We start from the raw sequence: 24,784 nt of genomic DNA, 5'->3' as shown, positions 1-24,784 counted from the left end.
ATATAAATCCATCATTAGCCAAATTGCTGCATCCCTTTGGACTGGGTCTCATTAGCAGAGGTTGGAGTGGCCATTGGCCGGCACACGACACTTTAGGCCAGCAGGGGGCGAGTAAGTTCCAGGGCACTCGCCCGAGCAGCAGGGGGCGTGTCTTCTGCTTCCTTGACGGACAGCTAAGGATGCGGGAGAGGATGAGGTAATAGGCGCCCGGGCAAGGAAGGCGTGGGGGTGCGCGCGCGTGTGTGTGTGCGCGACTGTGAGTGTGCCAGTGCATGCGCAAGCCCCGAGACAATGCGTGTCTCCAGTTCGCGCTGCGGACACTGATCATGCTGCATTAAGAAAAAAAAAGAGAGAGAGAAAATTACATTTTGGGGAAGAAGGCTGCAAAGTTGCGGCTGGGCGACAGTGGTGGTCCCGGGGCCGTGTCATGGCGGGTCGCTTCTCTGCATCAAGGAACCAGGGAAACACACGCGGGCGCGGGTTTGCCTTAGCGCGCCGCTTGGGAGGGGCGGTTCATTCTGGAAGGGACTGAGCAGAGCCACAGGCAGGGGGAGCTCTCCCAGCGGCGGCGACTGCAATTCGTGCGGCGAAGAGGGAGGGAGGGAGGGGAGGGGAGGGGACCAGAGCGTGCCATTCCGAGCGCGGCCGTGCGGCGAGATCCCACCCCGGCGTCTGCAGAGCCCGAGGCGCAACTGGTGCGAGGGCTGGGTCCTCGCCTCGCCGTCAGCCCCAGCTCGCGGCCGCCGGGGCTCGGGCCGCGCGCCCGCCGAGTGGCTTTTGCAAGGCGGGGGCCTGTTTGCAGAGAGCCGGGCATTTGCATGAAGCGACTCGACCCCACGGAGCAGCGGCAGCAGCAGCGGACCCCGGCGGCGGCGGCGGCGCGCGGTCCCAGCCAGGCGGCCCAGGTGTCCCGGCCCCGGTGGATGCACGGCTGGGGAGGAGCCCATGGGCCGGAGCTGAGGCTGCCCGGGGCGGCGGGGCGCGGGGCAGGGGGAGCGGTCGAGGCCCGGAGGCGGCGGCGCAGGAGGAAGCGGAGGAGGTCGGGCCCTCGGGGCCCGGGAGGCGGGCCGCGCAGCGCCGCAACCCCGGGCTCGCCATGCTCCTGGCCTCGGCCGTGGTGGTCTGGGAATGGCTGAACGAGCACGGCCGCTGGCGTCCCTACAGCCCAGCGGTGAGCCACCACATCGAGGCGGTGGTCCGCGCCGGCCCCCGCGCGGGGGGCAGCGTGGTGCTGGGCCAGGTGGACAGCCGTCTCGCGCCCTACATCATCGACCTGCAATCCATGAACCAGTTCCGCCAAGACACGGGTGAGCCAGCCGCCCCTGACCCCTCCCCGCCTGCTCCCACCTTCCCAACCTGCCAAGGTACCTCCCTCCCTGTGAACCCACCTTGGCCACCTAGTCGGCACTTCTGTGCAGCAGTGTCACCAAGAGGTGGTGGTGGGAGGCGATTCACTCCCCTGGATCCTCGCAGGATCCTCCCTCCCCCTTAAACATCCATGCAAATAGTATCAGTGTTATGGTTTTGCAAACCCAGCTTCAACCTAGTCGGTAACAATCCACTCCCCACCCCTTTCATGCCCCTGCTTTTCAGCACTTGGTGGCCCTAAGTCTTTCCATGTAGAAATTCTAGGGCTGCCCCAGACTACAGAGAATCCTAGCCCTTCGCAAAGGCTTCCTGCCCTCATCCCGTGGCGGCCGGCACCTTGGCTGACCTGACCCTGTTTTGCTTCAGGCACGCTGGGGCTTGCCACACGTCCCCTCACCCCCGATCTCACTGCCTCTGCGTCTCCTGTGTGGGATGCCTCCCCGCAGCTGGGTCCTGGGTGTGGGAACTGGGGGAGGAAGAAGGGATTCCCCGGAGGTTCTCGCTACAGTCGGGTAAGGGAAGCGCAGGGCTCCCTGGGAGGAGAGACTGGGGCTGGGGTACCCTGGACGCCGTGGCATTGGCGAATGCCTCTGCTACACACTACAAGCGCGGAAGCAACAGGCCGGAGCAGATGGAGAGAGGAGGGGGAGGCTCGGGGCTTCGGAATGCATGGCAGGGAAGCCGCTCCCTTTGTCTGCGGAGGAGGAGGACGCAGATTCCTAAGGAGAAACTGTCCCCAGGCTTCCTCTTGAAACCATAGCCTGTGAGGAACCCATGGTCTCCTGCAGCGCCAAACTCCTATCTTTTCATGAGAATCAAGTTGTCACTGTAGCCAGGACAAACTCGCTTCCCAGCTGACCTGCCTTTCCAGGTCAGAGCCAGGAAGGGAGCCTCCAGGATGGGGCCGTGGGGGGTGGGGAGTTGGGGTGCTGCCCGAGGGAGAGCAGAACTGCCCCTCTTTGCTCCGTCCTTGCTTAATCGATGACCTGGGAAGTTTCTGCCTCCGTCAGTGCAGGTGGGGAGAGGGCCATTGTTTCTGGAATTCTGGCTCGGCTTTCCCAAGAGTGCAGCCGAGGAGCCTGGAGAGGCCGGTGTGCTGCGGAGGAAGTAGAGAAGATGACTCGGAAAGGCCCTCCCCAGTGAACAGCTGTTTGAGCAGAGTCTCTCTGCTTCCTTGGAAAGCCCCCACATCCTGTGTGCTAATTAGGATTGTCATGGGAAAGGGGTATCTTTCCACCCTCATGTCCCCGTCTTTAGTCATAACTCCCAGCAACCCCTTTGCCAAGGACTCTGCAGACACTGGCTGATTGAGGAGAGCTTTCTGGGGAGAGGATTCTGGAAGTGTTAGAATCTGGAGGGGCTTCAACTGTGTGTGGAGCTGAGGGAGACTGGGAGGAGGAGAGAATAGAGAGGAATGTGGGGAGATTGAGAAAGAGGATTAAGTGTGGCTGAGGGGGAGGGAGAGAATGTCATTGTGCAACTTGGGTAAAGGTTGTGGAGGTGAGGGTGGAGGGGGTGTGTGTTGGGCGGAGCTGAGCCACGGAGGTGGGACCAGAGAGAGAGAGAGACCAGCAGTTAAAGCACCTGACAGGGGATTCCAGTCCTGAAAAAAAAAAAAAAAAAAAAAAAGCAGGTGTTAGCTTTTCTATTTCAGAGTATATCTCTGCAGCATTTGGAAAACCACCCTTGTGACAGAAAGGTCTCAGCCCCTTTCCCACGTTTGGGAAGAGCAAAGGTGGAATCTGTGTTTGGGGGTACTTAGGATAGGCAAGGTATCTACAAAGGTTCATGACCCTTTCTACAGAAGCGAAGTTGTAGAGAAAACTGGATGGAAGGAAAGAAGCTACGTTTCCCAGGTCTGATCACTCTTACCTGAGGACTGCCTGGTGGTGAGCAATTTAGTCAGAGAATGGCGCTCCCTGGACTTTAAACCTCAGGCAGAGAACTTGCCCTGAATCATTTTAAAGGCTGCCTCAGGGTGTGTTTATCATCAGACTGCTGTGGTTTCATCCGCTCATTGCTAGAGTCGGTCAGCCATCCTGAATACCTCTCTCCTGTGCGCTAGGCCCTGTGCTGGGTGCTGCAGACACTGGGCTGAATTCCCAAAAAAGCTGGGTCTGTCAGGGCGCTTGTCAAAGAATAGAAGAATCTCTGGGTTTCTGAGCTCTGAGCCCCCTCCTCTCCCTTCTCCACCAACACACACATAGTTCCTCTCAATCTCATTGATGAGGCCATGACAGGGTAAGAACTTTAAACCAGTGGCTCCCAGGCAACCTCGGCCAAGCCCTTGCAATGTTTAATTAAATTACCCACCATCCTTGAGCCATAATTCAAAGCTGGGAACCAGAAACATCCCCATAAACAAAAGAGAGCTGGAAGTCCCCTGCCCAGAGGCGATTCCTCTCCTTTTTTGTTGCCTCCTCTGTATGGGGACATTTCCTGACATGAGAGCTTTGTCTTTTTGGAAGTTGCTTGCTCTGCTGCTGAGAGAGTCCTCAGGCTCTCCACTCGCCTGGGCTCCTGACCTCATCCAGCCTGTCTCCAGGGAGATGGCTGGGAGGTCCCAGACACCCATCTGCCTGCCTCTGTTTGCCCTGGGCCCTTCTCCTTCCCCAGACTGCCTAGGGGTCTGATCTTATTTGCATTCTATGCCAATCTCCTCTAGGCATTTTGGGCTAGAGAATCTGGAATAAGGGAAGAGATGGGGTGAGATAGACGGGACTGGCTCTTGGCCACTTCCAAAAGCCTCGGTGGGGCCCTCTCCACCTGCCATCATTTACCTTGACTGGGTTGCCCTTTTTCTGTTGTAGGGCAGTGACTGAAGAGCTTTACTTCAGCATCACTTTCCCTGTACCTTTCAACATGCCTGACCCTACCAACTCCAGGGTTTCAGTAGCAGGATGAGGAAGATCCAGGCTGAGAGTGGAGAGAAACAACTGTGGCTCTCATTCTAGGCTCACTGTTTACTCCGTGACCTTGAGCAAGTCTCTAAATGGTCAGGCCTCATTTTTTTTTTTTTTTTTAGAATGAAGAGCAGCCTTAAGATTTCTTCTTTCCCTCTTTTTCTTTCCTCCCATCATGCAGATCAACAGGTGAATGGGTTGGCCCCTGTGCCAGTGATGATACTGATAAGCACAGGGTGAAGGAACGTTCTTTCCAGCTCTGAGTTTTCTGTGCAGGTTTTGCCTTCTTTATGTCTTTTAAAGTGGTGAGAAGTGTCAGATGGAAAGAAAGAGAGTGGGCTGAATTAAATGATTTGACAGAAGCTGCGTTTTAGCCCCCCCACAAAACCCTCTACCCTATGTTAGCATAGAAGTGGAGGAGGCAGGCATCATGATGACCACATGATAATTACAATGTGCAGGATGCACCATGTGTCTGCATCATGCCAAGCACGTTGTACACACTATCTTGTTTAATCCTCACAACAATCTTATGAAGAACCTATTATTATCCCCATTTTATAAGTGAGGAAACAAATTGAAAGTGATTAAGTTGCTCAAGGGTTTACAGCTAGTCAATGGCAGGGCTGAGGTTCTGAATTAGGTGCCCTATGTCCTATTTCTTCATTCAGTAAATAGTTATGGAGCAACTATTTAGCGCAGTCACTGTTCCAGACGTGAGATATAGCAATAATAGAGCATCCAAATATTTCTTTGTCCTCATGGAATATTCTGGTGGGCGTGGGGGATGCTGGTGAGAGCGGCCTGGGATTTCTTGGACATAGCGCATGCCCTAACGGCAGTGAGTCACTTACATAGATGTGTGTAACATGCCCCAGAGACCTCAGTGCATGCCTGGAAGGCATGGCCTTCCACTTCCCAGAAGCTGAAAGATTTTGGGTGCTTTGTAACGCAGGTGGAAAATCTGTAAAAAACTGATTTTCTTTCTCCTTCTTCATCCTTAGTTTATGAACATCCTCAATCCCTATCCTACTGGAGCCCCTTTCCTTGGGTTACTTCACAGATTATCTGGTTTATAATCCTGATTCTAGAAAAGTCGAGAACTAGCACATCCAAAATAGGGTGGTCTCTGAAAATAATCAGCGAGTAAAATCCCACCATGTCTATTGTCTCAACACTTTGGTTCTGAGGTTTGCATGCTATCTCTGACTCTCCTCTAGCGTTGAATTGAACTCAACAACTTTCCCTCCAAAACCAGCTCTTCTCTTGACATCCCTCTGACACCATTTTACCACTTTCCCGTGGTCCAAACCCAGGATTCTTTGACTCATTTTGTCATTTAGAATCTTATTTGGGCACCTAATAGGTACAGGCACATAGACCCTGTAGCCCAACAGCTGAAATTTGAGTGTACCCATGCACCACTCAAGGTGGCCATTCACATGCAGATTCCCGTGCCCAGGCCCTGGAGATGCTGGCCTGTAGGTCTCAAGGGCACTGCTGATTCAATTCATATCCCAGGAGATTCTGAAGGAGGCAATCCTCAAACCTCACTTGGAAAGCATTCAGCTACTCATGATCAAGTCTTACCCATTTTTTTCTCTGTAAGGTCTCTCCAGTTCGTCACCTTCTTTTCATTTTCTATGCCAACACCTTTCCACTCACCTGGAACTAATGGACAGAGTGGCTCTGGTCTTGCCCCTCTTTTCTTAACAAACTTTACTGGCTCTTCATTGATTACAAATTAAATCTATCATAGCCTGACATTTCAGACCTTCCATACCCTCTCTGGTTCTAACATATCTTTCCAGGATTGTCTTCTTCTATGCCTTATATTTCCCTCCAATCTGCCAAACAGAGGCTACCTCTATCCTCATGCATTCCTTTAGAGTTCTCTGACACTCTTCACCCCCCAACTAGCCTTGAGGTCCCTTCTTCTGAAACACTGTCCTTTGCCATTTTTACCTCTCAAAATTCTTTTTGTTATACGAGTCCATGCCATTTGTTATTCATTTCTTAAAACATTCTCCACACCTTGAAATGCTTTCCAAACCATCATTACTTCATTTATTGAATCAATATTTTGGAGTGACTAGGACATGCAGGCATAGAGAATACAGCCATGAGCACATACCTTGATGCCCACTCTCATGGTACTCACTCTCTAGTGAAGGGGACAGATATTCATCAAATTAGCCACACAAATACATATGTAACTGCGCATTGAGATGAATGCTATTAAAATTTTTTTAAAAGGAACAAGAATTTCACCTGGCCAGAACTGCCCAGGGGGCCTCCTTGAAGAAATAAGCTCTTCCTGTGGGAAGAGCTATGGAAAAGATACCAGAGAGTTTTGGGGAGGAACCAGCATTGTGAAGAGGCCCAGAATCAGAGAAGCCTGGCAATGAGGAGAGATTGAAGGCCAGTGTAGCTGAAATGTGGGCAGAGTTAGGCAATGAGGGGGCCATGTATGTTGGTGGGTAGGGGGGATTTAGATTTCAACCTAATGGGAAGTCATGGAAGGGATTTACGCAGGGAGGGGACATGGTCGATTTTCCTGCCAACATGCATTTTGTTGGCATTCTCCTTGTGATACGTTCTGCCTCATAAATAGTCATTCACACACTTGTCTTCTAACCCTGTTTCAGACTGAAAGCTACCTGAGGAATGCTTGAATCTGCATTCCCCATAGCAGTTAATGAGTGCTCAGTGATATGTGATAAATGATTAAATATTAAAGTAGCCAGAAGTCTTCAATCAGTCACAGCAGTTTCTGGAGCCCTTGCAACTGCCAGACACTGCATTAGGCACTAAGAATGCAAAGAGCTCCACAGTGGCATTCCTGCCCCCACTTAAGGCGGGATGGTATGAAAAATGTTGCTGAAACATTGATGCACATCAGCATACATAGTCAAGCTACACAGCTCAGGCTTCCTGAGGGTGGGGCCTGGGCTGGGAGAACATTTTAAGAAATGGATGGAAAATGGCTTGAGACCTGAATGGTAAGGAGAATTTCAATAGGTAAAAATGGCAAAGGAGGCCATTTCAGTAGAAGGGACCTAGCGAATTGTGGGGAAGGGAGTCAGGGAACTCTGGGAGAATGCATGAGGATAAAAGGGGCCTCTGTCAGGCAGGAATAGAAGAAAACACAGAGACTGAGGAAGACAAACCCAGAAAGGTATATTATAGATCCATGGCATAGTTTCCAGAAGTTCTGGGACAACTCTCAGGCATCTCCAGGATTGATAACAGTATTGTGTTTAAAAAAAAAAAAAAAAAAAAAAAAGTCTTTTAGGCAAATCTGTGAGGGGGTTAATTGCAGTGTCCCTGCCACCCTGGAGAGAATATAAAATAGTGCCATTTAAACTCTCTAAACTTAATTTCCTCATTTGTGAAAGGTATTTCTAGGATTGCTATGAAATTTACATAGGATATGTGAGGTGCTTTGTAAGTAATAAAGATTGTGCAAATACCAATTTGAGAGCAGCAGAAGTCAGCCAAATGACTAGGCAGATAGGGGCAGGTCCCCAGTGAAACCCCACTTTCAAGCCAAAAACAGCCTGAAGGCTGAAAGACTGGACTGCTGGTCCAAGATAAAACCTGCAACCCAAAGTGAGAACTTCTGTTCCTGTTTCTCTACCCTTTCCCAATTGATTCTTTCTGAATAATGCCTTTTAACCAATCAAATGTTGCCTTTTCCAGTACTACCTACAGCCTGCCCCTCCCCTATTCTGAGCCTATAAAAGCCCTGGACTCAGTCACACTGCAGGGACTTTCCCACTTTTTCGTAGGGGCACCACCCCTGGGTCCCCTCTCTGCTGAAAGCTGTTTCATCACTCATGAAAACTCCCCACCTTGCTCACTCTTCGATTGTCAGCATATCCTCATTCTTCTTGGGTGTGGGACAAGAACTTAGGAACTGGTGTGCAGCCAAACTTGGCCCAGTTGGGCAGAGTGGGCGAGTCATCTCCTGCCATCTCCTGCAGCAGGTTGTGTGGCCGAGTGAGGCCCAGGCAGGGTGTTGCCAGCCAGAGGTCCCTGGCTTGCAAAGTGACCAAGAAGAAAATCCTGTGTCAGTTATATAGAAACTTTTTCTCTCTCTCTTTCTTACACCGCCTGCCACCCTACACACACACACACAGAGACACACACACACACACCCTCACACACCCTGAGCTAAACCTTCTCCATGGTTTCTCCATCCTGCTTAGACACATAATAGAAAATAAATTACAAAAATAATCACTAATTTTCATTGAGCTCTTGCCATGGTGACAGGTGCTATTTTTGAGTTTTACATTCATTTCTTCATTTAATCCTCAAATCCACCCTTTGAAGTCACTACCCAGGACCCAAACAGATGAGGAAACTGAGGCTTAATCACACAGCTGGAAGGGACAAAACCACCCCTATTGGCCCCAAAGCCCATACTCTTTGTTCCCCAGCAAACTGCACACTTACGAAGGAAATGGAGGCAAACCAGGGAAATATTGCCTCCCCCTCCCCTGCCCCCACCATCCTGATACCCCCATGTTCCCCAGCAGAGGCCCTGGTGATGAATAGGGGATTGTTCTGCTTCTCCCTTGTGCCTCTGAATGTTGATGTTTTGGGTCATTAAGGAGCTTGGAGATGGGGTGGGGGGCGGGTTATGACCCTGGCAAAGGCCTGAATAGCCATTGTTTCTTTTCTTCCCCCCTTGAATGGGATTCTGTCCCCAGTCTTGGTGTATCCCTCTGGGTTGGAGGAGGGGTGGGTCAGAGGCTGGTGAAGGGAGCCTTTTCTCACCACTTTGATGGATAGAGCTTAAGCTGACAGATGCAGAGATTCCAGCATCCCAGAGGCCCTCCCGGACCTCCCCACCCTGCCCTGAGCCAGACATCTTTAGCCTTAATGTTGATACCAGGAAATGAGCCCTGGTTGAGGATGAGTCAGGATTCAGGTTTTGAGTGAGGGAGAAAGAGGCAATAGTTACAGGTTCAGTTCCCTTACAGTCCTGCCAGTTCATATCTGCTGTACCATTACCCTGTAATAAACCTGACCTCTTCCCGGCCCCAAAGCGAGACTCTGAAAACTAAGACAATCCTATCTTTAGGAGGGTTTTAGCTTCTTAAAGACATCAGATAAATATAAAATTATTCTCATGACCATTGAGAATGTTACTTTTGCTACTGATATAAGATTTAATGTTGGGAAATATGAGAGAGTTCTCCCAACCTGATTTCCCTTCTTCTCATAGTAACACACCATTTTTTTTTGGACAGAATTCATAAATGTATAGAGATCCAGCTCCCTCACAGCCACTTCTGGGCAGCCTTCCCGCATGGAGGCAGAGTCTTCCCTCAGTCCCCTAGGCTTCCACAGCCCTGTATTCTTTTCCTCATGACTCTTGGCACAAGAGCATTTAGAGGAACAGAGGAGAAGGAATATGATCATTATGAGCACCTACTGTGTGTCAAGGGCTTTACATGCCTTAGTGCATTCATAGGGTTCACATGAAATCCAGAACCTGGCATGTACAAATACATATTTGCTGAATAAATAAGTGAGTCATATTTAGTTTGTACAAAAACTCTAGGAAGGAGTTATCCTGTTTCCCAGGAGGGAAAGGGAGGCTGAGAGGTTCTATATTAGCTAGTAAATGGAATGAATTTGTCTGCCAACCAAGATGTCCTGACTGCAAACCAAGATGTCCCGACTGCAAACCAGGAGGCAGTCTTTCTGCTACCTTACCTTACACTGCCACCCATATCCTTCATGTGGTAACTCATCTGCTTCTACCCTGGTTGGACTATAGACATCTTAAAGGGAGAAATGAGTTTCATTCAAAGCTGGCACTTCAGGCAGTGTCATGCCCAGTACACAGTAGGACTTGTTTCATGTTTGCCATTATGGCAATGGCATGACTTGTTAATGTCATGCCATTCAGTGTAATTGCATGCTGACTCTGACCTCTCCCCTATCCCACCCTGGCAGGAACTCTCCGCCCAGTTCGCCGCAACTACTACGACCCCTCCTCGGCCCCTGGGAAGGGCGTGGTGTGGGAGTGGGAGAACGACAATGGCTCCTGGACGCCCTACGACATGGAAGTGGGCATCACCATCCAGCATGCCTATGAGAAGCAGCACCCCTGGATCGACCTCACTTCCATTGGCTTTAGCTACGTCATTGACTTCAACACCATGGGCCAGATCAACCGTCAGACCCAGCGCCAACGCCGTGTCCGCCGGCGCCTCGACCTCATCTACCCCATGGTCACGGGGACCTTGCCTAAGACTCAGTCCTGGCCAGTCAGCCCTGGGCCAGCCACCTCGCCCCCCATGTCCCCCTGCTCCTGTCCCCAGTGTGTCTTGGTGATGAGTGTTAAGGCAGCCGTGGTCAATGGCAGCACTGGGCCCCTACAGCCGCCAGTGACCCGCAAGAACATGCCCCCTCCTGGCGTGGTCAAGCTGCCCCCACCACCAGGCTCTGGGGCCAAGCCACTGGACAGCACAGGCACCATTCGAGGCCCACTGAAGACCGCCCCATCGCAGGTGATCCGGAGACAAGCCTCCAGCATGCCCACTGGGACAACCGTGGGCTCTCCTGCCAGCCCCCCAGGACCCAACGGCAAGACCGGAAGGGTGGCCCTGGCCACCTTGAATCGTTCCAACCTGCAGCGACTCGCCATTGCCCAGTCCCGGGTGCTGATCGCCTCTGGGTAAGTGCTTCCGCAGCTGCCTTAGAGCATTTACTCACGGTAGAGACAGGCTACAGCAGATCTTCTGGATCAGAAGAAGGAGGGGCTGCCAAGACTTAAGCTTCTCCTCATCTTGTGCTGACCCCTGGCTGCAGGTGAAGGTGGTGCACCTGGCTGTAGGTGTGGTGGATAATGGAGGGTTTGATGCTTGGCCTCTGATCTGGACTCTGGTTGAGACTTTGGCTCTTACTAGCCATATGATTTAGGACCAGATCCCTAACGTCATGGAGTCCTAACTTTCTCATCTGTAAATGCTGGCAGTAATACGCCTGTTAGGGTGGCTGTGAGGCTTAAAGAAGATTGTGGCCAGGTGTGGTGCTCATTCCTGTAATCCCAGCACTTTGGGAGGCTGAGGCTGGAGGATCTCTTGAGGCCAGGAGGTCAAGGCTGCAGTGAGCTATTATTGTACCACTACACTCCAGCTTGGGTGACAGAATGAGATTGTGCCTACTAAACAATAATAGGCAACATTAATAACATTAATTGAACTCCCACTATATTGTAGTGTGGGGCTTTATCATCTCATTTAATCCTTGCAACAACTCTATGAAATAGGCAAGTAGGCATTATCCCATTTACAGATGAAGACAGTAGATGTTCGCTTGTTCAAGGGTACATAGCTAATCATTGGCAGAGAGTGGGATTCAGACTTTAGGACATCTGACACTAGAGCCCAGATTCTGACTCTGCTGTGCTCTTCTACCAAGTACCTACCACAATGCCCAGCATCCAGTAGGTGCAAAATGAGAGTTTCTTTCCTGTAGTCTCTCTGGAAGCCAGAGAGGTGACTCCAAATTGGAATACCGGCCTATTTTTAGTGATGACTTATTATGTGCCAGGCACTTTCCATACATTGTCTCAGTTATTTCTGTGACAACCTGTTGATGCTGTAGGTCCTGTTTGTATTGGTTTTTATGTTCTTGATTTTCCTGATCATAAAATCGAAGTGACCCAGATCCATATGGTGGCTGCAACCTTTGCTTGCCAGCCCCTGATTTCTTAGCATCTCACAGCCACCCAATCTTCCCTTTCTGTCTCCAGAGAGGCCTGGCTCTGCCTGTGGCCCCTGATCCCAGCTGATCAGGATGGTTTTCAATTGCATTGGGTGCCTGAGTCTGAAAGTCCAGGCTGCTCTAAGAAGGTGGTTTTGATACTCAGCTGGGTCCCTGCACACAGAGGTTTGGCACTGGGAGGAGGGATGAAGGAGGGTACACCACAGAGTGGGAAGAGTGCCGGGTTGGAAATCCAGAAGCCCAGCCCCTACTCCTACCTCTGTCACTGGAGTGAGCCACAGAATCTTTGCAAGATCCAGTGGACTTACCTACTCCATGGAGTTATCATGAAAACCTCCACTAAGGGAGTTGGCCCCTTGGCAGTGCATTCTCTTACTCTGTGATCTAAGTATTAAGCACAGACATCCTGCTCAGAATTGATTTCCCAAGGAGAAACACAGAGCTCATGTGTTATACGGTAGGGGTTGGATTTGGTCTCCTAATCCACTGTTCTTTGGGCTAAAGCCCAGCTCCTCATTGTACACAAAGGCAGTTTATAAAAGGCAAAATGCTGGTGAGATGCGTAAGATTTTCATGACTTCCCCTGAGATGGCAGAAGTATTTGGGAGTGGAGAATGGATGGCTAAACCTTGCTGCTGCTTAATTTCTCCCCGATTTCACACAGCACCATCCTGGGGGCCTCTAACAGAGTTCCAGGGTGATTGCTAGCATGGAGGAGGGAGGCTCCTGTGCTGGGTAAGAACCCGTCCTCCAGAAACTAGGACTGTCTGGGCTTGAACCCAAGTGCCTTGCTGTGTCAGTTGGGGCAAGATTTGCATCCTCTGTCTTCAGTTTCCTCATCTGTAAGATGGGATAGTAATAGTAACTTCCTTTTACAGTTGTCTTGGGGATCAAATGACATACTAAGTGTATAGACTTAGCGCAGTGCTTGACACACAATAAGAGTTCAGTCAGTATAGGCTGCTGTCATTGTGATTGCTGTTATTATTGTTAACAGGTATCCATGTAGTTGAAGTCAAAGCTGAGTAGGATCTGACATCCCACCTTGTCTCTGGTGCCCTTGACAAATGCCAAGTGACTTCATGCCATCACTGAGGGAGAGGCACCCAGGTGGCTTTGAATCTCAATGAGGGAGTGGAGTCAGCAGCTTTATCTATCTTCTTTATTTCCTCTGCCCGCTAATAGAATTGGGGCTAGAGAATGGGTGGAGGTTCGGGCAGTACAGTTTCAAAAGGGCTATAGAAACAAGTTTTTTTTTTTTTCTCTACTCTGTTTTCCTGATGAGGGAGGCCCCTGCCTACTCCTCTCGATCTTCCAGCCCTTCACTTCTTACCTCTTACCACCTCCCTCACCCCCAATCCCATCTTCTCCTCCAGCCTTTCTTGGCCATTTAATTAGCGTATTTATTCCCTTTGTCTGGCACTGCCATCGACCTTCTGTCATTGCAGGGCCCCTTTCCCCCTCCTCTCTCTGCCCATGACCTCTTCCAGCAACTTTCCCACGGAAAAAGGAAGACCAGGGAGGGCGGGAGGAGTGGGATGAAGAGAAAGGTTTGGGGGCAGGAACAAAAGATCCTGTGAATTATTCAGGGACAGAAGCAGGGGGTTTCTAAAGGGAAGCAAGAAGGGGGCTGTGCAGTGGAGGCAAGCGTCACCCCTCTAGCCCCCTCCTCTAGAGCTGAGGATTCTCTGTCTCCAGCTAGGCCTCAGTTGCCGTAGAGACAAGATCCTTGTCCTGCTGGAGGATTCCTGGGCTGGTGCATAACTCCGAGAAAAACACTGCTTCTCGTCATGGTGCCTGCAGAGATATCCTCCCTCCCTCCCTCCCTCCCTCCCTCCCTCAAAACTCCTTTCTCTGCCACCTTGCAGCTCTCTTCTCTTGTCTTAGTTTTATGTTTTAGCGACAGAAACAAAAGACCCTCCATATCAGGGAACAACCCAACTGAATGGGGGCAGGGGGTGTCTTATGATTGGCCAAGAAGTGGTTAGGACAGACAGTTTTGGCTGATGGAGTTGCCTGAAGGATGTGAGATGCATGCCTGCCATTGGGTTGCAGTTTTCTAGGAGAGCTCAGGCTTTTGAAGCTGGGGCCCCAACAGGGTGTGACCAGCTGGGACTTCATGGGCTGTTCTCCAAGGTTTAACCAGTAATAGTGGGGAAGGTGAGATCAGGTGTTGTCCACTCAACCGTCTCAAGTACTGCCCAGCACTCAACTTTACTTTGGATACCCATGACCTCAAGAATCAGAAAATTGGAATATTAGAGCAGAAAACGTCTTTATTCAGCCCAATGCCCCTTTTATACTTGGGAGGTAAAAGCATAAACAATCACCCAAACTTGCACAGGGCTCAGCTGTTTACAGTTATTTGACCTAGTTCCTAAATCCTCACAGGGACCCCATGAGGCAGACATTTAGGATGCCCTGTTCACGGCTGTGGTAACTTAGGTATGGTCAACAAAATGCAGAGAGGCTGTGTGGCTCTCCCAAAGGCAAAGAAGGTCAGTGCTGAGCAGGGCTAAAACAAAGACTCCCTGACTCTAGTGCAGAGCTCCTTCCATTACACAGTTCTGGATTTCACAAGCAAATATCCCCCTTCTCCCCAGACCCCTCCTTCCCAGAGCCCAGTGACAAGCCTACTGGCCATGTCATTCCTCTCCTCAATTGGCAGGGACATGTATCTCTCCCACCTGTTGAACCCACAATCTTCTTGTGTGTCCCAGGTCCACATGCAGGCCCTTCCCTCCCTCTCTCCACACCTTGCCCCTGAGTTCTTGAGCTGCCTGAAATGTGTGGTGTTCTGGAGATTGGATTATTACCTGGTTGGCCAGATTGGGTGTGGAAACCTGCCAGTCCAGTTTATGGGAACAAAGGTGGCTTTTGTCACCCAGATCACAGCTACTTATCAGCTGGAGTGGGGGTTCTGAAGATGGCGAGGGAGAAAGTAGGTGCAGGGCTGGGTCCTGAGTGCTGCCCCCTGCTGGGAAGCTGGGAGCAGGACACAGGAAGCCGGGTCTTTTCCCCAAACCTCTCCAGAAAGGGCTGGGCGAGGAGAATCGGCCATAAGTGGAGGACTCAGGGCTCCGGTGGCCATTTTGTTCTCAGATGTTGGTGGGAAGTTGTCAGCCAGTTTCCGTGGCATCTTCTAACCCAAGACCCTCACAGTTTTACAGATGGGGAAATTGAGGCTCAGAAAAGTTAACTACCTTAGCAAGAAACTGCTGGCAGGGATGAGATTTGAACCTGATTTTCCTGACTGCCCATCCACCATACCATTCCTGGCCCTGGGGAGCAGGTCACAGAGTCCAGAAACAAGTCCATTCTTCTTTTCTTGGCCCAGTGGCCCTTGTTTTGTATTCAGCTTTCTTCTCCATCCTCCCATCCTGGTTTGATTTATCCTGGGGACAGTTTCAGAAGAAAAGCAGCTTTGGGTGGCCTGGTGAGACACAAACATTCCCATTCCCACATCTGTTCTTTCACATCCATCTCCCAGCATTGGTGCACATGTCGTCATCCCTGGGAAGGGACAGAGCCCCAGGCAGGCTCAAAGTAGCTTAGAGCTGGGGAAGCACCTCCCTTACAGGCATGAGGGGCAGAGATAGACCCCATTGCTTGGCATGGAGGTCCCGTTGCAGCTTTCCCCATTCCTAGTGGTAGGTTTATTCATTACACTCTCTGAGTTTCTGGTCTATGTTTGCAGTGTGGGACGTTATAAGGATTACATAAACACAAGAGCATGGCATAGTAAATGGGCTCTGGTGCCAGATTTTCTGGCTTAGCTGTGTGATCTTACCAAGTTTCCTTAACCTCTCTGTGCCTCAATGTGGTTGTCTCTAAAATGGTGTTAATAAGTGCACCTCTTGCATAGGATGTTGGAAGGATCAGACAGGTTTATATGCTGTGAGCAGTTGGAGCCACTCTTGGGAGGAGGTGAGCTCTGTGCATGTTGGTAACTGTAACATGTGAGTGAAGAAAGGCCATGAGCCATGTGTTCACTGCTGACCCCCAGCATCGGGAATAGCAAACAACACAAAGTAGGGCTCAATAAACACTTTTTGGATGGATAAATCAATACATAAATATTCTTTTTTTCCCCCTCTTGCTTTCCCAGCACCATCCTACCCCCACAGCAGAGCTGCTGGCTTTGCAGGCTGTCTGCCTCCTGGAGTCATCTGTGACCGGGTCCATTAGCCTCTCCAAGCCCAGCTGCAGGAGTGTGAGTGGCAGAGAGGATGGCGCAAGACCCAGACCCATGTGTCCCATATTTTCCGAGTCAGCGCTGTGGGAGGGCCGCGCCTTTCCCAGGCAGCTGTGCCATCTCCTCTCCAGCCTGGCTGGAGTTGCTGGGGAGAAGGACAGAAAGGGGAGGAGGCTTTGCCTAATATTTATATATGTCTCAGGGAAAAGGAGAAGTGACAGCTGTTCTAGCAGTGGTTCCAAGTGTTAGGCTGGGGATTGCTACATCTGCAGCCTTTCAGGAGCTGTGGGAAATACAGCGTCTCGTGCTCCACAGGTGGATATTCTGGTCTGGATCTGGGACCCTGTCCTTCTAAAAGCATCTTGGGTAACTCTTTTGTACACCCTGGTTTGAACTTGCTTCTTTGTTTTTTCATCCTTCAACAAATATCAGTTGAATGCCTACTAGTGCCTGGCTCTGAACAAAACAGACAAAGATATTTTGCCCTTGTAGAGCCTAGATTCTAGAAGGGGGCATAATAAGCAATAATTTCTTTTAAAGGATCCTAAGTAGAGCAGGAGTCCTGGAGTGGGATGGAGGGGTGGGTAGCAATATTCAATACTATGGTCTCAGGAATCTCACCTGGTAGGTAGGATTTAAGCCAGGACTGAAGGAGTTGTAGGAGGAAACTAAGCAGTTGTCTGGTGGAAGGGCATCTTGGGTACAGGGAACAGCATATGCAAAGGCTCTGAGGCAGGAGTGCACCTGGCTCCTTGAGAGCTGAGTGATATGAGAGGAAGCAAGATGAATAAGAGAAGCTGGGTGGCAGTGTTGGCAGATCGTGCCGGGCTCTGTAGGCCTTGCTAGGACTTTAACTTTGACTCTGAGTGAACTGAGGAACATAGTTCTGAGGTTCTGAGTGGTAGCGTGACATGGCCTGACTTAGGTTTTGAAGATGTCACTTCCTGCTGTCTGCTGTGTTAAGCACTTACTGCATTTTATTAGAATTAAATACTGGTCCATTTTGTTCCACATGTCAAAATGACATTGTGTCTGCTCTTTCCTTTCACAGGGTCCCCACAGTCCCAGTGAAGAACCTAAATGGGTCCAGTCCTGTCAACCCTGCCTTGGCAGGTAAGAGAAACCCCAGGATGCTCTGGGTTAAGGTAGAGAAATCAGAGTGATGAAATAGGTCGTGAGCATTTGTGGAAAAAAAGGAGAGAATCTGGATATTAATGAAAGCAAATGGTGATTTTAGGAATTGCATGGGAAGGGTATGAAGAGTTTGGAAGAGAACTGATTACTAAAAGGAAAGCATGCAATTGAAGATAAGTGAGTGAATGAATAAGTTTCTGGGAAAGTACAGGGTAGAGAATCCAGGAATTATGAGAACTTTCTGCTGGAAAGGAGGAGAGTAGGTTAATGGGGAAAGAGGAATTTGGGGAATGTTGAGAGCTGAGTCTCCAGTCCTTCCTCACCCATGCCCTGCCCCTTCCAGGAATCACTGGGATCCTCATGAGTGCAGCGGGGCTGCCTGTGTGTCTCACCAGGCCACCAAAGCTGGTCCTACACCCACCCCCCGTCAGCAAGAGTGAAATAAAATCCATCCCAGGGGTTTCCAACACAAGCCGCAAGACCACCAAAAAACAAGCCAAGAAAGGTACCAGCCTCTTGTCTCATGGGGTACTGAGAGTCAAAGACTTGGCTGTCAGCCCTGAGTCTGCCTCCACCTCCAAGGGTCATAGCCACGGCTTCACCCTCTGTGCCTCAATTTCTGCATCTGCTAAGTGGGCCTAACCAGTAAATCTTGACGATTGTATCAAAGCTGATGTGTATGGATCAGATGGAAACACCTTGAGAAATAAAAATATACAATGCAAAAGTATAGAAACATAAAAATATAAGGTGTGGTACAAAGAAAATATGTTAGAAGAGAAAGATGGCTTTGGCATTGGAACCAAAACAGACTGGATTCAAATCGTACCTTTGTTTCTTGAAAGTTGTGTGACCACATGGAGCCCCTATTTTCTCATCTTTATAATGAAGTAAATATAGTCACAACTGGTATAACTGGTATCCAGCAGGTATATCCTGGAATGCATCGATGACAGGAAGTAGTCCCTGTCCGGTGTCCTGGAACCTACAGATGCTCTGAAATCCTCCTTTAGGAACCCCCTCCTACCTGCACACAATCCGTCAAGTAAGGGGTCAATATCTGTACCTTCCTAGCACTGCAGGACCCCAGCTTAGCTCTGTGGCTGGTCTTTCTGGTCACTGGCATTAGTTGTTAAATTTGACCATCTCCCTAAGCCCCAATCTTGCAGGCTTGTGAAGTTTAAATTGGATCATGTGTGTGTTGCACTTAGCCCAGGGCCTGGCAAGAAATAGGCTCTTGATTACTAGAGCTTAATTCTTACAAGAGAAGCAGGGCAACCGGAGGAAAGGGCCTGCATCGAAGCTTTTGGCTGTTGCATGATCCACTTCCTCAAACCCTTGTCCTACTTTTCCAGTCCATCAAGATTTCCCTGCTTAAATGAGCTCAATTGCCTTGCTCATAGTCTTATCAGAAATAACAGCATTTTACACTTTCCCACTCTTCCTGTTATTATTAATAGTGCATATCGGGCCCTTATCTGGCAGAGAGCTAAAGGGCAGTACATCCATTTGCTCATTCAATTGTCAAAGCAACCCTTTGAGGTAGTGCTATTGCTCATCCCCATTTTATAGGTGAGAAAACAAAAGCTTAGAGAAATTAAAGGAGTGGCCCAAGGTAGCACTGATCATTTTTCAGGTTGTATCATCCTGTCGTCTACCTTCAGGTCGGGCTACCTTTTAAGAGTCCAGTCCCCCCCAAAAAAATCCCTAAATCATTGCAGCCCATCAGGATGCTTCCCAGAGGATCACCCTTCCCCTGCTGCAGGACTGTGCTGGCTGGCAGTGACAGTGCCATCCACAGCCAGGAAAGATTGTTCTGGAGTCGTGGGTCATAACTTCCTTGTTTCCCATAAAAATAATCACACTTTGACACCACATTATAAATTGAGACTACACTTAGCAAATTGTAAAATGAAGGTGGTAAGACTGCCTAACATCTATTTAACGTGTAACAGTTTACAAAGTGCTGTTATCAAATCATTTGATTATAAGGAAGAGAAACCCACTCAACTCTTCTCAATTAAAAAAGTGGGTTTGTTGAAAAATAGGCAGAGAGATGTCAGAAAAGGGACTGCAAGAAATAAATCCTTCTCGTCAAACCATCTCACTTGCTTTTCCACAATCCATACTCTCTTCCAGGTTCTTAACTTAAATTGCAGAAGGAATTCCTCCCCTTTTTGCTTTTAACTTGCCTGCTAACTTCCCCCTCTGCCATGTCTAGCACGACAAGGCTGTTTGATCTCTTACCTCTGCCTTGGTGGCCCGCTGAACCTCCTGTCTTTGCAGGTAAAACCCCGGAGGAAGTGCTAAAAAAATATCTACAGAAAGTCCGGCACCCACCAGATGAGGTGAGTTCAGGGTTAGAAGAGCGGGATTCACCTCTCCATCACCCACAAGCATTTCCTCTTCCGTTGTTGGTTTCTACAGGATATGGCAGGGGCTGCATTCCAAGCTCTCGTGGATACAGAACTGGTCAGAACTGACACTGAGGGTTCAAGGTCCGTGGTCCAGAGCTGCAGCTGCACCTCATTCTCTCCCACCTCCCCCTTCAGCATAGTGCTGGTTGTTTTTAAGCTACCTTAACATGACAGTCTCAATTTAAGAAAAACAGTGTGATAAGCCACAAGAACTCACCTTAAAATGGGATTGATACAGAACAGTGGTTCTCAACCAGAGACAATTTGGTCCCTGAGGGAACATTTGGCCATGTCTGGAGACATTTTTGGTCGTCATTATTCTCAGGACCTTGTGAGTAGAGCAGAGGCCAGGGATGGTGCTAATCGCCCTGCAATGCCCAGGACAGTCCTCACAGCAAAGAATTGTCCTCCCCAAAATGTAAATAGTTCTGAGGTTTAGAAACCCTGTTGGACATTTATTTAAATAGCAGTCCCTCTGGTACAGTTAAAATACAATTCCTTTACATTCCTTTACAAGTTCACCTTAAGTAAAGCTCCTCAGTGGGCTTGTTGACAGTATTTGTTTCCTCCATAAGCCGTTGAAGGACAAAACAGAAGGACAGTGCGTTGATTTAGCCCTCACGATTATGATAATTTAGATGATGAGCCCAAGTTAATCAGTACCAGGAATTATTTCAGAACGTTGTTGTGTAAAGTAAGACAAAACGATATTTAGATTCCAGAAAGCACATACACCCTGATTTGTGGGCGTTTTAGAAGAGAAGTGGTAAGAGCTCATCTGACCTCCGAGATGATGTGGAAATCTCCCAGGCTGGGTGAGAGCTGACAGCCTCTCTGCTGTGTCTCCTCCCTCCCCAGGACTGCACCATCTGTATGGAACGCCTCACGGCCCCCTCAGGCTACAAGGGCCCGCAGCCTACGGTAAAACCTGACCTGGTAGGGAAGCTGTCCAGATGCGGCCACATCTACCACATCTACTGCTTGGTTGCCATGTACAACAATGGGAACAAGGTCAGTGCCAGCCTATGGGGCTCCTGCCACCCTTCACACTGGGCTATGGAGTAGTAAGATGGTGAAGGCCCTTTAGGGCCCCTGCTCAAGTGATCTGGGAAGTCTTAGAGGTTATCCCTAGGCAAGAGTGATGATCTTGGCTGTTCTCAGCAGGATCAGTTCTTTACTAAATTACAGTGCTGGTAAGACCCGTCTTCACCTTCCCTTTTGGGCTGTGCTGTCTAACTCTCCATCTTCGGTGTCAGGTCTAAGAGGGGGTAGGTTTTGCCCATGAGGGTTCTGAGGGGAGTGGCCCATTGTCATGGCCCGTTGCTAGGTGAAGTGTGCTCCCATCAGTGAGAGAGAAGGAAGTTCTTATCATAGCGCTAGACCTATGGTGAGTATTCGTTCATACCATTGTAAATGGGTTTCCCAATCACCCTTACTTCTGCAGGGTTAGTGATTTTCAGCTACAGTTTTCTTTGGACAATTTCAAAACACCCTTGATTGGCCCTTCAAAGTTACTAAAGACTGTTGCCAAAGTACACCTGGTAATCCCTGCCCTAGAATCCCACTGTTGGAAGAGGGGAAGGCTGTTTGGGATGCTTGTCTTGTGTATTATCTGACAATGCAATGGTATCCCCTCATTAGAGCTGGTTCTTTGGAATCTGGAAGGCTCCATAGGTGATAATTCTCTCCTTACAATGTCTGAGCATTTCCTAAGTCATTGACTCATGTTCTTTCGTGTACCTGAGATAACTTTTACTCCTATTTCCATGAGTTTGAATACTACTTATTTCTCCAGGCCAAGCTTAGATTACATCAGAGTCTGAGATATCCCTGATAGCTCCCAACCTCTCACTAAGCAAGAAGTATGTCTGGATTATACGTCTGTCTGGTCTGGTCTATACGTCTCTTACTGTGGGAAAGAAGTAGAGGTAAGAGAGGTGGGAGACCTGAGCTTGAATCCTGGCTTATTAGCTGAATGACCTTGGACAAGGTTTTCCAATCTCTGAGATTTCACTTTCCATCTGGAAAATGGAGATTAAAACTATACCTACTTTATGGGGTCTTATGCTATTATTATTCAAGTTGATGTCACCTTTGTATTAAAGGCTGTAATTTTTTCCTTCATCTTCATGTAGCCTATTTGATTGAAGTTCCCAAAGTGCTTTCTTCGTGCCCCTGAGAGACATGCTTAAAGTGGTGGTCAGTCATTGATGGCGAATGCAAATCTGGATCACTTGCTCACTTTCCCAACCCTGGGCTAAAAGGATTCATTGGGATCTTGCATTTCAAGAAGTTATTTTGGGCTTAAAGGGGTTTCTTAGCGCGTTTGTTCCCTATTTGATGTCTGTATTCAAGAAGAATATGGTAACTCTACTTTTATTTCTGTGGGGCTTTCAAAAATGTTTCTCAAGAGTCTATGTTTTATTCTCTTTTGCACTAATACTTTGAAGTGTGTGTTTCTATTTTATCAAACACATGAGAGAAAAGGGCCCCAAGAAGAAAGGAGTGATTCACCCTAGGTCATGAAGCAAGTCAAGGCCAAAGCAGATAGTGGGAACCTGGTTTCAGAGAATAGTCACCCTGAATACAAGCTATTGCTTTAAGTGAGTAGACTGGAGAAGTCCCTAAATAGCTCAGCAGAGGATCCCTGTCTTCCCGAGGAGTTGGGGATGTCCTGGCAAGCTTTCATCCCAGCTGCGCAGCAGCACATTTTACACACATTGCTCCCAGCCCATGCGCCTTCCTTCTCTTTGCCCCTCCTTTTTGCGAGCCTGGGAATAGGATTTGGTGTCCAGGCCCTCCTCCAGGCAGCACCTCACCAGGTCCTGCAGTGAAACTGTAACCCTGTACACTCCTGCATCCAGAACTGCCTCTTCCCACTAATGGAGCCACTGAGTTGCAATGCAAAGCTGGAGGTTTAAACAGACCCCACACCCTGACAAGCAGGAAGTCCTTTAATCTTGCTGTGCCTCGATTTTCCTCTCTATAAAAAGGGGCTAATAATTTCTTCCAGGCCAGTGTCAGAAGCTGAGGCCTAAATGAAATAAGAAATGTTAAACTCTTCATAGTATGATTTAAAGCACTATAATTACTGGCATCATTCTCTCTTCTAGGTATTTGTGCAGACCTTACACTGTATCCTTCTAAGAAAATTCATAGCTATTCTTCAAGGACCATTTTCTTAAAGTCATCCTCATTTACTCCAGCTCTTAGTGGCCAGTTTCTCTTTTCATAGCAGTAGTTTCCAAACCTGTATGAGCATCAGTCTTTTCACGGAAATTATAAAAATGCTAATAACATTTAGATATACCACATGCTAAAATCTTCCTATAGATTATCTTATTTAATTCTCCCAACAACCCAATGAGACAGATATTTTTTATCCTTCTCCTATAAGGGAAACTGAGACTCAGAGAAGTTAATTTGTCCAAGGTCACACAGCAGGCAGATGGCAGAGCTAAGAATTACGTCTAGGCTGTCTGCTTTTCACATTCACAGCCTGAACCATTGTGCTTTGCAGCTTCCCAGTTCTTACTCAGTGGACCTGATGTGGGGCCCAGGCATCTGTGTGATTAAAAAGCTCTGTGGGTGATTCTGATGCTCAGGAACTGGGCAGTTGCTGCTCTCCAGGTCTTGCTGTCTGTTCCACCCATTTGGTACTGAGTGGCTGAATAATGACTCCCTGTGTAGGCTCCTGCCCTAGAGAGCTGGTCCCCTCCTCAGGGACAGGGGCTTCTCTTACATATCCCTCAGCACGGAGCATGGGACCAGTTGTGGAATTTACCTCGTATTACTTTGGAGAAAGCAGAAGTAGCCTAGGTGACTGGGCTGGGAGGGAAAAACTAAGATCTATCACTCACCGGGGTGCATTTTGTTCCCCTGGCCCTTTATCTCTGGTACCTTTTGGGACTGGGTGGGGAAGTTATTACCAAAACTGTTTCCCAATCTGGCTCTTCTGGCCTTGGCCCCTCAGGATGGGAGTTTGCAGTGTCCAACCTGCAAGACCATTTATGGGGTGAAGACAGGCACCCAACCTCCGGGGAAGATGGAGTACCACCTCATCCCCCACTCCTTGCCTGGCCACCCAGACTGCAAAACCATCCGGATCATCTACAGCATCCCCCCTGGCATTCAGGTGAGCCTTTCTCTCAGGTATGCCTTTCCCTCAGCCCTTGGTTTTTATTGTTCTATGTGTTTGTAGGTAAAATGTTACATATGAAGAGTCTCCTTCCCACACTTTTCCCCCATCTACCCAGCCTCGCCCACTGACACTACATCCCCCGACTCAACACTATTGTTCTGACTTTCCTATGTATCCTTCCAGGATTCTTTGTGCACACACAACAGAAAATTACATCCACCCCTCCCTTTTTTTTTTTTTCACAAACAGTGACATTTAGGCACATTGTTTGGCACCCTGCATTTTTCAGTTAACGATGTAGTCTGTAGATCTTTCCACATCAGTATAGAGAAAGCTTCTTCGTTCTTGTGTCTGTGTAATCATCCATTGTATAAGTGTACCACTATTTGCATTCAGCAGTCTCCATTTGATGGGCATATGGATTGTTGCCAATCTTTGGCTACAACAAATAATGCTGGAATGAATAACCTTGTACACATGTGAATATATCTGTAGAATCATTTTCCAGAAGTGGAATTTCTTTGTCAAACGGTATTTGCACTTGTAATTTGATAGCTATACTTGGCTTTGATTTTGGTGGGCATTTCTTTCCTCTTTTGATTCTTTGGAAGACAGTCCTGAAGAACAAATTTGAACACTATTCCTGCCAGTAAATACAAATGTGGCACCATCCTTCACACAATGAAGCTTTTTCTGAGTGTTCTGGGCCATTGACTGTATGCATTTCTTTAGCAAATATTAATTCTTCTATCCTCTTTTCCTCCCTCCTAGTTTTCTTCTTCCATTTTGTCTTTTATTTAACAAACATGGAGTGTGGATTATGGTCCAGACATGTTCTAGACATTGGAGAAGCAATGAGCAAAGTAGACACAATCTT

At 48.7% G+C, this 24,784-nt stretch overlaps 1 protein-coding gene across 2 annotated transcripts in view; it reads left to right on the top strand.

The window, feature by feature from the left end:
- The first annotated feature begins 631 nt into the window (after window positions 1–631).
- The window catches only part of DTX4 (deltex E3 ubiquitin ligase 4), a 36,058-nt gene continuing 11,905 nt past the window's right edge, over window positions 632–24,784 (top strand). The window contains exons 1-7 of one of the 2 annotated variants that reach the window (XM_009246309.4): window positions 632–1,307; window positions 10,245–10,968; window positions 17,267–17,328; window positions 17,693–17,854; window positions 19,636–19,697; window positions 20,625–20,777; window positions 23,740–23,901. In XM_009246309.4, the coding sequence (XP_009244584.1) occupies window positions 1,097–1,307; window positions 10,245–10,968; window positions 17,267–17,328; window positions 17,693–17,854; window positions 19,636–19,697; window positions 20,625–20,777; window positions 23,740–23,901 (1,536 nt within the window). In that variant the 5' untranslated portion in view covers window positions 632–1,096. The remainder of the gene's footprint in view (window positions 1,308–10,244; window positions 10,969–17,266; window positions 17,329–17,692; window positions 17,855–19,635; window positions 19,698–20,624; window positions 20,778–23,739; window positions 23,902–24,784) is intronic. The other variant, XM_054524334.2, reaches the window with a different exon arrangement.

Source organism: Pongo abelii, chromosome 9 (genome assembly GCF_028885655.2).
Source record: "Pongo abelii isolate AG06213 chromosome 9, NHGRI_mPonAbe1-v2.0_pri, whole genome shotgun sequence".
Classification (NCBI taxonomy): Eukaryota; Metazoa; Chordata; class Mammalia; order Primates; family Hominidae; genus Pongo; species Pongo abelii.
Note: the sequence above shows the minus strand (reverse complement) of the source record. Positions and strands in the feature narration are given on the sequence as shown.